General features: G+C 33.3%; 1 protein-coding gene and 1 pseudogene across 1 annotated transcript; both read right to left on the reverse strand.

Moving 5' to 3' along the window:
* Positions 1-478: 478 nt before the first annotated feature.
* LOC127094028 (uncharacterized) lies at positions 479-4,479 on the reverse strand. Its single transcript, XM_051032903.1, has 5 exons — positions 3,481-4,479; positions 3,098-3,301; positions 2,918-2,998; positions 1,704-1,969; positions 479-713 (listed from the first exon to the last, which is right to left on the reverse strand). The coding sequence occupies exons 1-5, from the start codon at positions 4,477-4,479 to the stop codon at positions 479-481; spliced, it is 1,785 nt and encodes a 594-aa protein (XP_050888860.1).
* Positions 4,480-9,105: 4,626 nt separating this feature from the next.
* Positions 9,106-10,546, reverse strand: LOC127094029 (uncharacterized; annotated as a pseudogene).
* Between the last annotated feature and the right edge of the window lie 2,011 nt (positions 10,547-12,557).

A 12,557-nucleotide genomic window follows, 5' to 3' on the forward strand; every position in this document is an offset into this window, starting at 1 on the left:
CCAACTACTGTGCAAGATGATTATCAGGCATGTGAGTGCAATCTGAATCAAATAATCCACCTCTAGAGTCTTAGAGTCTGATAGTTTTTTAGAAGCCTCTTTTCACCAGAGGCAGTTTCCTAGACTCTGATTGAAGCTACTTCTGGTCAACATCAAACTTTGATATTATGATCAAATATAAGCATTATCCTCCAATATAGACCATGTTCATATTCTTTTTTATGAAATCAAATATTTCAATAGCCAAGGGTTTTGTAAATATGGCAGCCCATTGATGATCAGTATCAATGAACTTAATATATATAACTCCCTTCTGAACATAGTCTCTTATGAAGTGATGTTTAATCTCAATATGCTTGGTTTTGAAGTGTTGAATTATATTCTTTGTTTAAAAAATAACACCAGTATTAATACAGAAGATAGAGATATTGTTTCCACAAACCTGATAATCCTCTAACTGATATTTCATTCAAAGTATCTATGTACAACACTTAGCAACAGATATGTATCCTACTTCTCCTGTAGAGAGAGCAATAGTTGCTTGTCTCTTGTTAGCTAAAGATATTAGGTTTTCACCTATGAATTGACAGTTTCTACTAGTGGATTTTCTTTCAGTTCTATCCCTAGTACAATCAGCATCACAGAATCCAATCAGCTTATAATCTAGGGATTTATTATAGAGAAGTCCCATATTTGTTGTTCCTTTCAGATACCTAAAGATTCACTTAACAACAGTTAAATGGGTTTCTGTAGGATTTGATTGGACTCTTGCACACAAACAGATGTTGAATAAAATATCAGGCCTAGAAGTAGTTAAGTAAAGCAAAGAACCAATCATACCTCTGAAAAGCTTCTGATCCACTTTAGAGTTGTTTTCCTCCTTATTCAGGCTATAGGTAAAATGCATATGAGTTGCCATAATCTTGCAGTCTTCAAGATTAAACTTCTTCAGAAGCTCCTTTGTATATTTAGACTGATGAACATAAGTTTCATCCTTGCCTTGACTTATTTGGATTCCTAGGAAAAATTTCAGCTCTCCCATCATGCTCATCTCGAATTCAGCCTACATATCCTTAGAGAATTCTTGACACAAAGAGGCATTAATGGAACCAAAAATTATGTCATCAACATCAATTTGAAAAATTAAGATTTCCTTGTTCAGAGTCTTTCTGAACAGTGTAATATCAATTTCCCCCTTTTTAAAACCATTTTCCAACAACAAATTATTTAGTCTCTTATACCAAGCTCTAGGAGAATTTTTGAGTCCATAATGTGATTTATTTAGTTTAAGCACATAATTTGGATGGACTGAATCCTCAAATCCAGGGGGTTGTTTAACATACACTTCTTCAGAAATGACTCCATTCAGAAATATTATGATTGACATTATAAGAGATAAGAAGTATGATTGCCTCTAACCTTGCCACAGGAGCAAAGGTTTTAGAGAAATCTACACCTTCATGCTGACTGTAGCCTTGACCTACCTGTCGATCCTTATTCTTACCACTTCTCCTTTATCATTTAACTTGTTTCTGAACACCCATTTTGTTCCAATAATGTTCTTCTAATCTGGTTTTGGAACTAGATCCCAAACATCATTCCTCTGGAACTGATTCGGCTCTCATTGCATGGACTCAATCCATCCATCATCTGATAAAGCCTCATCTACAGAAGTTGGCTAAATTAAGGAAATAAACCCTAACATGCAGTTATCATCTTTGAAGGCTGATCTAGTTTTCAATGGATCATTATTATTTCCAATTATTAGATCTTCTAGATAAGAGTATTTATATTTGAAGGATTGATTGGGTTGTGCAGACATTTCTAAACCATCTTGGGCTTCTTCTGAATCCTCCACTTTTTTAAAAGCTTTAGGCAAATGATTTGCTTCTGGTTCACCAACTTCTAAACCTCTGACTTTTGAGATATTAACTTCTGAAGATCCAGCCTCTTGATGTTCTCTAGTAACCTAAAAATCTACAACATTTTCAACAAAATTTGATGTATCATGGTCAAGTCCTTTGTCATCAAATTTTACATGTATAGACTCTTCAACCATCTTGGTTTCAGAGTTATACACTTTGTATGCTTTGGAGAGATCAGAGTATCCTAAAAGATACCCTTTTGATCCTTAGCATCAAATTTCTTTAAATAGACTTTGTTGTTCAGAATGTAACAGGTACATCCAAACTAATGAAATTAAGATATGTTTGGTTTTCTTCCTTTGAACAATTCGTATGATGTTTTGTTCAAAATTGTTCTAGTATAGATCATATTCTGAACATAACAAAAAGTATTGACAGCTTCTTTCCATAAGTATTTTGGAAGATGATTCTCATGGATCATGGTTCTATCCATTTCTTTTAATGATATGTTCTTCCTTTCAACAACCCTATTTTGATGTGGAGTTATATGAGAAGAGAACTCATGGATAATTCCATGTTTACCATAAAAGATCTCAAAAGGCTCATTTTAAAATTCACCACCATGATCACTTTTGACTTTTAGAAATTTTAGTTCCTTTTCAGATTGTACTTGTGTGCAAAATATGCTGAATACTTTATATGATTCAATTTTGGATATGAGGAATTTAACCCAAGTACATCTATTGTAATCATCAATAATGACCAATCCATACTTCTTCCCATTAATTGAGCAATCCCAACATGACCAAATAAAACAATGTGAAGTAGTTCTAAGGTTCTAAAGGTTGAGACAATGTTTTTATATTTGAAAGAGGTTTTATTAATGTTTCCTATTTGACATGCTCCACAAAGAGCATTGAGTGATAGTCAAGATTTGGCAGTCCCTTGACAAGCTTTAGCTTGCTAAGTTTGGAGTTCGGCCTCTAGTTAGCATGACTTAATCTTTTGTGTCAGACCCATTTTTCACCTCTCATTGACATAAGGCAAACAACCTTTTGGTCAGTTAATTCAGATATATTAATTTTATACACATTTTCCGTCCTCTTTCCCTTGAACAAAATGGATATGTCAGACTAATTGATGACAAAACAAAAGTTATTATCAAACAAAACTTCATAACCACTTTCACAAAATTGGCTTATGCTCAGAAGGTTATGTTTAAGTCCACTCACCATCCAAATATTATTTGTAGAGATAAGAGAGTTACCAATAGTACCCGTTCCAATAATCTTCCCTTTTTGTCCTCCTCCAAATCCCACACTGCCTTCCTCTTTCAGAGTCAGGGTTTGGAACATAAGCTTTTCTCCTGTCATATGATGTGAGCAACCACTGTCCAGGTACCAATATTGATGCTTGGTTTCTCCCCTGAGGCATATCTATAAAAAAACAATTTGAGATTTAGGTACCCATACTTTTATGGGTGTTTTCTTGTTAGTTCGTACATGTTTACTTTTATTATGAGCCTTCTTCTGATAGGAAGGTCTATACTTATTCCAGACATTTTTTTATGAAAGTTTTGTCTAGGATGAGTTTTGACATTTTCACTTTTAAGAACCTTAGGTCCATAGTTCTTAGATTCTACTCTCTTTAGAACCTTAGACTTGGAATTTTTTGGTTCTGGCCTTTTCAGAACCTTTAATTTTTGAATGTTGGGTTCTGAATCTTTTACTACCTTTGATTTTGACATATTAGGTGTTAGTTTGTTTAAAACCTTTGATTCAACCATTTTGGGTTTTGATTTGTTTAGACTTTTACCCTTGTCAGAAGCAGGCACAAAATAAGTTTTTAGATCTGTTTGAGAATTGCTTGAAGGAGAAGCATTTGGGGTTTTTATGAGTTGAGCTTTAGCCTTATTCTCATTATAACTCATATCTTTTCCTTTGCTCTTGCTTACTCCATATATTATGTAAGCAAGTTTGGTTCTTTCAATACCTGTCATGATAAAGTCTTGAAGATCTATCTCATGCTCATTCAAGTTTTTATTAGATAATTTATTTACTAGAGTAATGTGTTCTTTATCCAAATTTTCAACTTTATTTTGAGGAATTTTCAATTCCTCTTTTAGGAGACCACATTCCTTTTTCAATGTTTTCATGAGTCTTTGTTTATTTTGACATAAACTCATGGGCTCTAGAATGAAGGATATTAAATTAGAACGAGATAAGTTAGAGAATACCTCGTCTTCTTCATCTAAATATGAATCTAAGGTTGATTCATATTCTGTATTTGAGGGCTCCATGTCCATAAGAGCCAGATTAGCTTCTCCCTCATCTTTGTCAAATTCATCCTTGTTGTCAAGTTCATTCCATGTTGCCATGAGAATTTTCTTGAGTTTGTTCATGAAATTATCCTTCTGAAAGCCTTCTTTCTTTGATCTTTCTCTCAGAAGACCAGGACAATCGTCTATGAAGTGACCATGCTTCTTACAGTTGAAGCATTTCTTTTGGTCATCAATATTGTCTTTAGAACTAGAACCTCTCAAGCCATTACTTTTACTATAGACTAGTTTGTTCTTTCTAGATAGTTGTTGGAATCTTCTGATGATAAAATCCATTTCCTCTTCATCAGAGTCACCAACAGAAGCTTCTTCATCAGAAACTTCTTCCAGCCACAGATTGCAACGCCAATGTTTTGGATTTCACAACTACCTCGTCTCCATTCAATTCCATTTCATGGATCTGAAGGTTTCTTATCAGACTTTGCCGACTCGGCTTATTCAGATCTTTAGCTTTTAAAATAGTTGTAACCTTAGGTCTAAATTTAGCTGGAAGACTTCTCAAGATCTTCTTTACATGATCAACATCAGTGCAACTATTGCTCAAGATCTGAAGGCCTGATACAAGAGTTTGAAACTTGGAAAACATGTTTTCAATGTCCTCATCATCCTTCATCCTAAACAAATCATAGTGTTGAGCAAGAAGATTTTCTTTGACGTCTTTCACTTGTTGGTTTCCTTCATACATGGAACACAATGATTTAAAAATAGTATTAGTAGTATACTTATCAATGTTTTTTATGTATTCTAAGTGAGGTATAGCGTCAATTAGAATACCTCTTACTCTGTGATGTTTTCTATACACTTTCTTTTGAGATGGTGTAAGAGATTTTCTATCTTTAACCATCTCAACACCATCGACATCCAAGTCAATTCCATCTTCAAGTATGTCCCATAACTCATCATCAAGGCCAATGATATAAGTATACATTTTGGTCTTCTATCATTTAAACTGGGTGGAATCACCACTGAATGAAGGTGGTTTAGCGAAATAGTGAGTTTTTTGAAGAGCACTATAGTCATAAGAAACAAAAACACCATACATGAAAGAGCAAGTGTATTTATCTCTGGATCGATTACCGCCCACGGTTAAGTGTAAGCGCGGACCGTGCTCTAATGCCAACAGAAAGTGAGAAAAACACACAAGAAGACGGTGGGTTGAATTGTGTGTGGCCAAAAATAGATTTCTCTTCTGAACCATCAAGTTCATATTCTGAACAAAGTTCAGACTCTGATATCAAAAGTAAAAGCAACACCAGAAATTAAATGTTCAGAAATAAATACAAGCAACACATAAATATTATCCTGGTTTCTCTCTTCAATTGAGAGTAGTCCAAGCCCCTTGCCTTAACAAGAATTTTTAATTATAACCAAACAAGTTATAAATTGCTCAAGCACATTTGCAAGAGACTTCAATTCTCAATAAACCTATAAAGAGATTTCTGCTCAAGTCCTCAAAGAAGAGACTTCCTTGCTCAATCAACCTAGAAAGAGACTTCCTTGGTCAAGTCCTCATACAAGAGACTTCCTTGCTCAAGCATGAATGTAAGATACTTCCTCTACTTTAAACAAAAGTTTAGTAGAAAAGATAACAACTATACTTTGATACACAATCAGAAGTATAACAGTTGTGCAAAACAATCACAAAGGTTTTATAACGTCTTAAGATTTCTAAGATAAACTAAAATAAGAAATCTTAAGATCTTTAGGCAATAACAGTTATAAGAATAATATCTCAGAGTTATGCTTAAGATCTTTCAAATGTGTTGTAATGTTATAATCTTCCTTTGAGTCTCCTGCTTCCTTTTATAGAGACTGAGAAAGATCTGTTGGAGGGTTTGAACATAACGAGCAAACTTAATGAAGAAGTATGCCAAGAGAGAAGTTGGAGGCTAGCATCTGATCTGAAGCTTTGTCCACTGAATAAAAGAATTATTCACAGCATCTTTCGAAGTACATCAAAAGGTAGAAGAGACCGAAGATGTCACATATCTATTCCTTGAGCCTTGCAAAAATAAAATCCTAGTTGACTTTGTCCATAAATCTGAGACTTTGACAAGACAAGACTGCTTTAGTACAATGTACGATCAAATGCCCTTCAATCTTTCTGAGTTTGAGCTATCATCAGAAGCTGAGTCTTGAGACCAGAGTTTGAACCTTCAGTCTGACACCTTTAGATGCTGATGAACCACTTCACATTCTAATCAATCAGAATTAGGCAAATATTGCTTCTTCACATATGCTAACAATCATGATTATTTATATGCTTGTGATCCTGCACATTTAAACAAAATGTTAGGATACCCATTTTAAATACTTTGTTATCATCAAAATCTTAAGAGTTATGAACAATCTTGTTCCAACAAAAGTTTAACTCATTTCTTTTACGAATTTAATTTTGAGCTAAAATTTAACTCATTTGGTTCATGAATCTAGTCCTACGAATAAATTATTAACTCATTTCTTAGTATATTGAATTCAAATATTTATTTTATTGTTACAATATTTTACTTTTAAAAAAATTATTTGATTATAATGATTTTTTTCTTTTTATTATATATGCTTTTTGTAAGGATATTTATGCTATTTTATCAATATACTATTTTTTTATATTTTATATTTATTCTCTCTCATAACAAATTATTAAATTTTCCATTATTTTAATTTTTTTCATTTCCTTTCTCTATATTTCTTTCATAAAATTATAAAAATTATAAAAAAGATAAATAATTAATTATTTCATTTTTTTATGGTTTAGAAGTTGTTTATTTTGTCCGGAGAGACTAAGTTGAGTTTCAACTTTTTTTTCCAAGTATTAAAATAAATATCTATTGAATATTTAAATACATTAGTTGTGTACTAATATGTTTTTACTTTGACAAAAAAAGTTCTATTTATTTCTAAAAAGCTTGTTTACTAACTATTTTTGACTCCAACATATATGTTATAATTTAGAACCTGTTTTTGGACAGACTTTAAGTTATAAGTCGCTCAATTTTAATTTTAATGTTGTTTTATGATAAAGTGACAAGTGTTTATAAAGGTGTTGATCATTCTAATCTTCACACTACATTCTTTTGTTAGATGATAAGTTTAATGTAAATTGTCCACATGTGCATGTAGATCTTATCTTTTTAAGAAAAGATGGAAGCCTTAATTCAAACAAACATTAAGATTGAAGCGCAGCCATCAAAATAGTGCCATCGTTATTTCCCTTTTTTGGAGGATATTGTTAACAATTTATCTGACACTCCATGTCGATGCAGCAAAGTGAGAAAGAGATAAGACATAATAACGAGAAAAAGTGTGTACACGTACTAAATGCATGTAGCCCTAATAACGTCTCTATATATAACATAATAATAGTCTTGGTAAGTGTATATGTGGATTTGAGTTGCATGATAAAATCAGTTTCTTTATGATGAAAAAGTATTTGGATGAATTGAATCTGGACAGCGAAAATCAAATTGAAGTATGGAAGTTGGAACAGTCTACTCTTACCAAAATCATATTGTGCGTTCCGGTTTGCAAATAACCAAGTCATCTAAAAGACACACTTTGGTTGAATAGTTAATGGATAAATTTTTATGAGTCGTTATTGTGGTTTCACTTTAAGATATATATATATATATATATATATATATATATATATATATATATATATATATATATATATATATATATATATATATAACTAAAATACATCACTTCCATACAAGATGTATCAAAAGTAACGAGAAGGAGTACAACAACACAATCCAAAATATTAACAAAAACAAAGAGCGAATTAGACAACAAAAGATAAACAAAATAAAAGATTTAACCTCCATAACTTATAATTATAATCGAAAGAAATATATTTCGACTTTAACCATTAATACTAATGAAGTTTTACATTTTAAGATAACTTTGTTTTATTCTGGAAAATACGCCTATTACGCTCTTTCCAAATAATTCACACCACAACGCAGCAAATAGTGTTAAAAGTCAACTTGCTATTTTTCGAGAACTAGTCAAGATCTCCAAACTATAACCAGTGGTCTAGAACCTTTCTTGAGATATCGTTGAGAATCCTAACCAATTAAGAATAATAGGCCACAGTCCACCCAAAAAATCACATGTTACTAACAAATGACTTTTGTCTTCAGCCACTCCACAATTTTTCACACATTTATGATCATCTATAACAAGAATCGACCGCCTAACCAGATTGTCCTTCGTCGGTATACGATTCAGAAACAACTTTCAGCCAAAAAAAGTTACCTTAAGCGACACAGTCTTCAAACTTAAAAATTGGGAATTAGCGTGGTTGAGGATGACGTTAACTTCAGACAGATATTTATAAGTCTTGTTAACCGTGTAGCAAGAAGAGGGGTGTAAAGTCCACACCCAATTGTCTTCTACTTCCACCTTTAAAACAATTGAGACTAGCTCCTAAATACACTCTCCCACTAACTCCTCATCCCAAGAAAACAACCTCTTATGCCACTTTCACGCCTCTATATTCTCTCCCCACCGCAATTCGTTCATTTCTGCTACTAACGCCCCTTTTATTCTTCGCTAAATTAAACGACCTACTAAACTTCTCTTTCAAAGGAATACCATTCAATCAATGATTTGCCCAAAACAGGGTAAAAAACCATCTCCTATTCTCCAATCAATGTTATCAAGAAACCAACCTTCATAAATCAAACAGACACCCCCTTATATTTTTCAAATTCATCCACCAAATAGATCCACCACTACCCCTAAAACATAATCGCATCTTCCTCTTCATACCTAGTACTAAGAATCATATACCACAACTTACTGACTCGTTTAGAATCCTCCAACACCATTTACCAAGTAACGCTAAGATAAACTCCTTCAACCTCCTATACCCAGACCTCCATTTTCCTTTTTCAATCAAATAGTATCCCAATTGATCCACGAGGTTTTTCTCACTCCCTCACACACCCCCAAAAACATTAAAATAAGTTCAATAGAAGATATGATATTTGGGGGGCCCTTGAAGAAATAAAGAAAGTAGATCGGAATGGAGGACATGACAAATTTTATAAGAATTAGATGACCCCCATAGATAGAAAGAAACCTTTCCACCCCGACAACCTTCTTTTGATACGGTTAATCAGTGCATACCAAAAATTAAGCTTCCTAAAATCTCCACCAATAGGCAGCCCCAAATACAAAAAAGGAGGAGACTGCGCTCACAATTCATAACACTTATTTCCTCATGCAACCAAGATTCTAAGACGTTGACCCCAAACAACATGTTTTTATGAAAGTTAACTTTTAAATCCAAAATAGCTTCAAAAAGAATCAATACTTCGTTCAAAGCATGGACATTAGCCCAACTTTTAATCCCCACCAATAACGTATCATCGACGAATTATAAATAAGAGACATTAACAACATTTTACGCTCCAACCCCATACCTTATATACATGCCTTTTTCCACTAAAGCATTCATCAAAATATGTAACCCTCCAGCTGCTATCAGAAAAAGAAAAAGGGAAAGTGGATCACCTTGGCAAAGATCTTTTTCCAACTTAAACTCATTGGTTGGGCTCCCGTTCACAAGCACATAAGTAGTTGTCGTAGTAACATATTCTAAGATCTATTTCCGCCACATAGTCAGAAAATTCATTTTACACATAACTTCATACAAATATCGTCAATCCACTGAATCATGGGCTTTTTCAAAATCAACCTTGAATAATAATAATTATTTTTTCAAATTATGTGCATCATCCACCATTTCATTAGCTATAAGGATGTCGTCCAAAATCTGCCTATTTTTAACAAAAATTGGCTGAGACTCATAACTAACATTTCCAATCACCTGTCTCAACCTATTAGCATGAACCTTAGATTGTATTTTATACAGACAATTGACGAAAGAAATAGGTCGAAAATCCAACAACTGCTGAGGACTCTCAACTTTTGGAATCAAAGCAATAAAAGTACTATTTATGCCTTTGTTCGGCTTTCCATTATGGTGAAAGTCAGTAAAGAAGCGCATCAACTCAACTTTTAAGACATCCCAAAAATATTTTATAAAACCAAGATTGATTCCATATGGATCGGGGCTCTTAAAACTGCCACAACCCCAAACTGCATGCTTAATCTCAACCTTTGAAAAAGTTAGAGTTAATATCGACCCCTCCTCCGTAGAGATAGATTTAAAAGAAAGATCTTTTATCCCTGACAGATCAATCGCTACCGACTGGAAATGATTATGAAAATGATAAAAAAAAATAACACTTATCACTCCATTGACACCCTCTACCTGAACCCCATTAACTAAAATTGAGATGATAGCATTCAACCTTCTCATTGAGGACATGATACCATGAAAGAATTTTGAGTTTGCATCTCCCTCCTTTAGTCAAAGTAATCTAGATTTTTTCCACTACATACTTGAATATAATTTGGATAAATAGAGGATTTATGCTGATAAAGAATGCAACTCACCCAACTCATCCTCCTCTAAATCAACCTCATCTCCTTTAACTTCCAAGAAAGAAATGTGTTCTTTTACCGCTTTGATCTTGCCTTCTAGATTCTGAGAGTGGTTGTGATGCCATAATTTTAAACTTCCCTTTATCAACTTCAGTTTCCCTTTCAACACAAAACCACCCTAACCATCCACTTGAAACGATAGTCATTGATCCTTCACATACTCTTTGTAACTTGGTAAATCCATCCAACATTTTAACAATTGTGTTGGCTTGGGACCCTATTTATCTTCGTTAATAGTCATCATGATTGGACAAGGATAAAAAATAGTGCAAAGGAGAGCCACCTAGATACAATTCGGTCAAAAAGAAATCCAAGCATCTGATAATAAAAAGCGACTGAGATGACTCATAGAAAGACCACCCCATATACCACGTGAATCTTCTCCCACACAATGATAAATCAACCAGAAAATTTGTGTCAATAAACTGATTAAAATGAGTGTAATTCTCCACTCAGTCAACAGTTACCCTACTACTGCTTTCCTCGATTAATCGAATAACATTAAAATCACCATTCACACACCAATCGGCCCCTTCATTATCATTAAGCAGAACACCCAAGCGATTCTATAAAGATAACATACCGCCACTATCATAAGGAGCATAAATATTGGCAATAGCAAACTTATGCCCTAACTTTTTAAATCACCCTTTAATAATTAAAAGATTCTCAAAACTCATCGAAATTTTAACCTCTACCTCCTTAGTATCCCATAATGTCATAAGGCCTCAAGAGACCCCTATGGAAGGCCAAAAAGAGTAGCCTACCTCAGGGGACCCCCACAAATACCTACTCACAAAATCATCAATCCCTGCCATTTTTGTTTCCTGAATGCAAACCACCATCGAACATTTTTCTCTAATCAACCTTTGAACCTTTCTCTTCTTCTCCCACCCTCTGAACCCTCTCACTTTAAATTAAACAAGCTTCATTATATCCACCCACTCCCTCACCTCTTCCACTGGCCACCAAAACCTAAACACCAACTTCAATCCCAAATACTCTCCCTCTCCCTCTTCCCTCCCACAACTCCTTCTCCTTCTTACTCTCAACAACTCTCCCTCTTGACAAGACACCAAACATATTTGAACAATCTCCCTTAATTTTCAATCGGATGGATTTTCCAACCTCACAAACATCATCAATCACATCCCAAGGTTTACCATGAACTGCCATCCAATTTTTCCAATCCTCATTCGAATTTGAAGCCTTAGAACCCATCAATAAAGAAACCCCCTCATTTTCCTTAGAGAAGGACCCTAATAAGCTTCTAGAAGAGATTTTGTTTTTTCTACCCTTTAGAGAACAAATTAATTCATACCTCTATCACATTTTATCATTTCATAAAAAAATATATATATTTTATTGGTAAAAGTAAGTTTGAATTAATTGTAATTTTATAGTGAAAGTCAACTTAGTTGACAAGAAATTGAGTCATACTCCCTCTGTCCCAAAACAAGTATCACGTTTAGAAAAATTATTTATCATAAAAATACTTGATACTTTAGCTTACAAATGCAATTTTTATTTTTATTTTCCAATTGTACCCTATAATTAATTTATTATTTGCTCACTTTGCATTACTTATAATTTGAATAAATCAATAGTTAATAAGAATAGTTTGATAAAATAATTATGCTCTCTCGTTCATTTATTACACTTTCTTAATCAATGTCATGTATGACACCTATTTTAGGATGAAGGGAGTACATCAAGAGATTAAAATTTAAAAATAATAAAATTTAATAACTTAATTTTACAAAACTATTTTAAAAATTATTCTCTAGAGTTTTAAAAATTAAAAAAAAAAGCTAAAATATGTTTTAGATGTTTCG

Source organism: Lathyrus oleraceus, chromosome 6 (assembly GCF_024323335.1).
Source record: "Lathyrus oleraceus cultivar Zhongwan6 chromosome 6, CAAS_Psat_ZW6_1.0, whole genome shotgun sequence".
Classification (NCBI taxonomy): domain Eukaryota; kingdom Viridiplantae; phylum Streptophyta; class Magnoliopsida; order Fabales; family Fabaceae; genus Lathyrus; species Lathyrus oleraceus.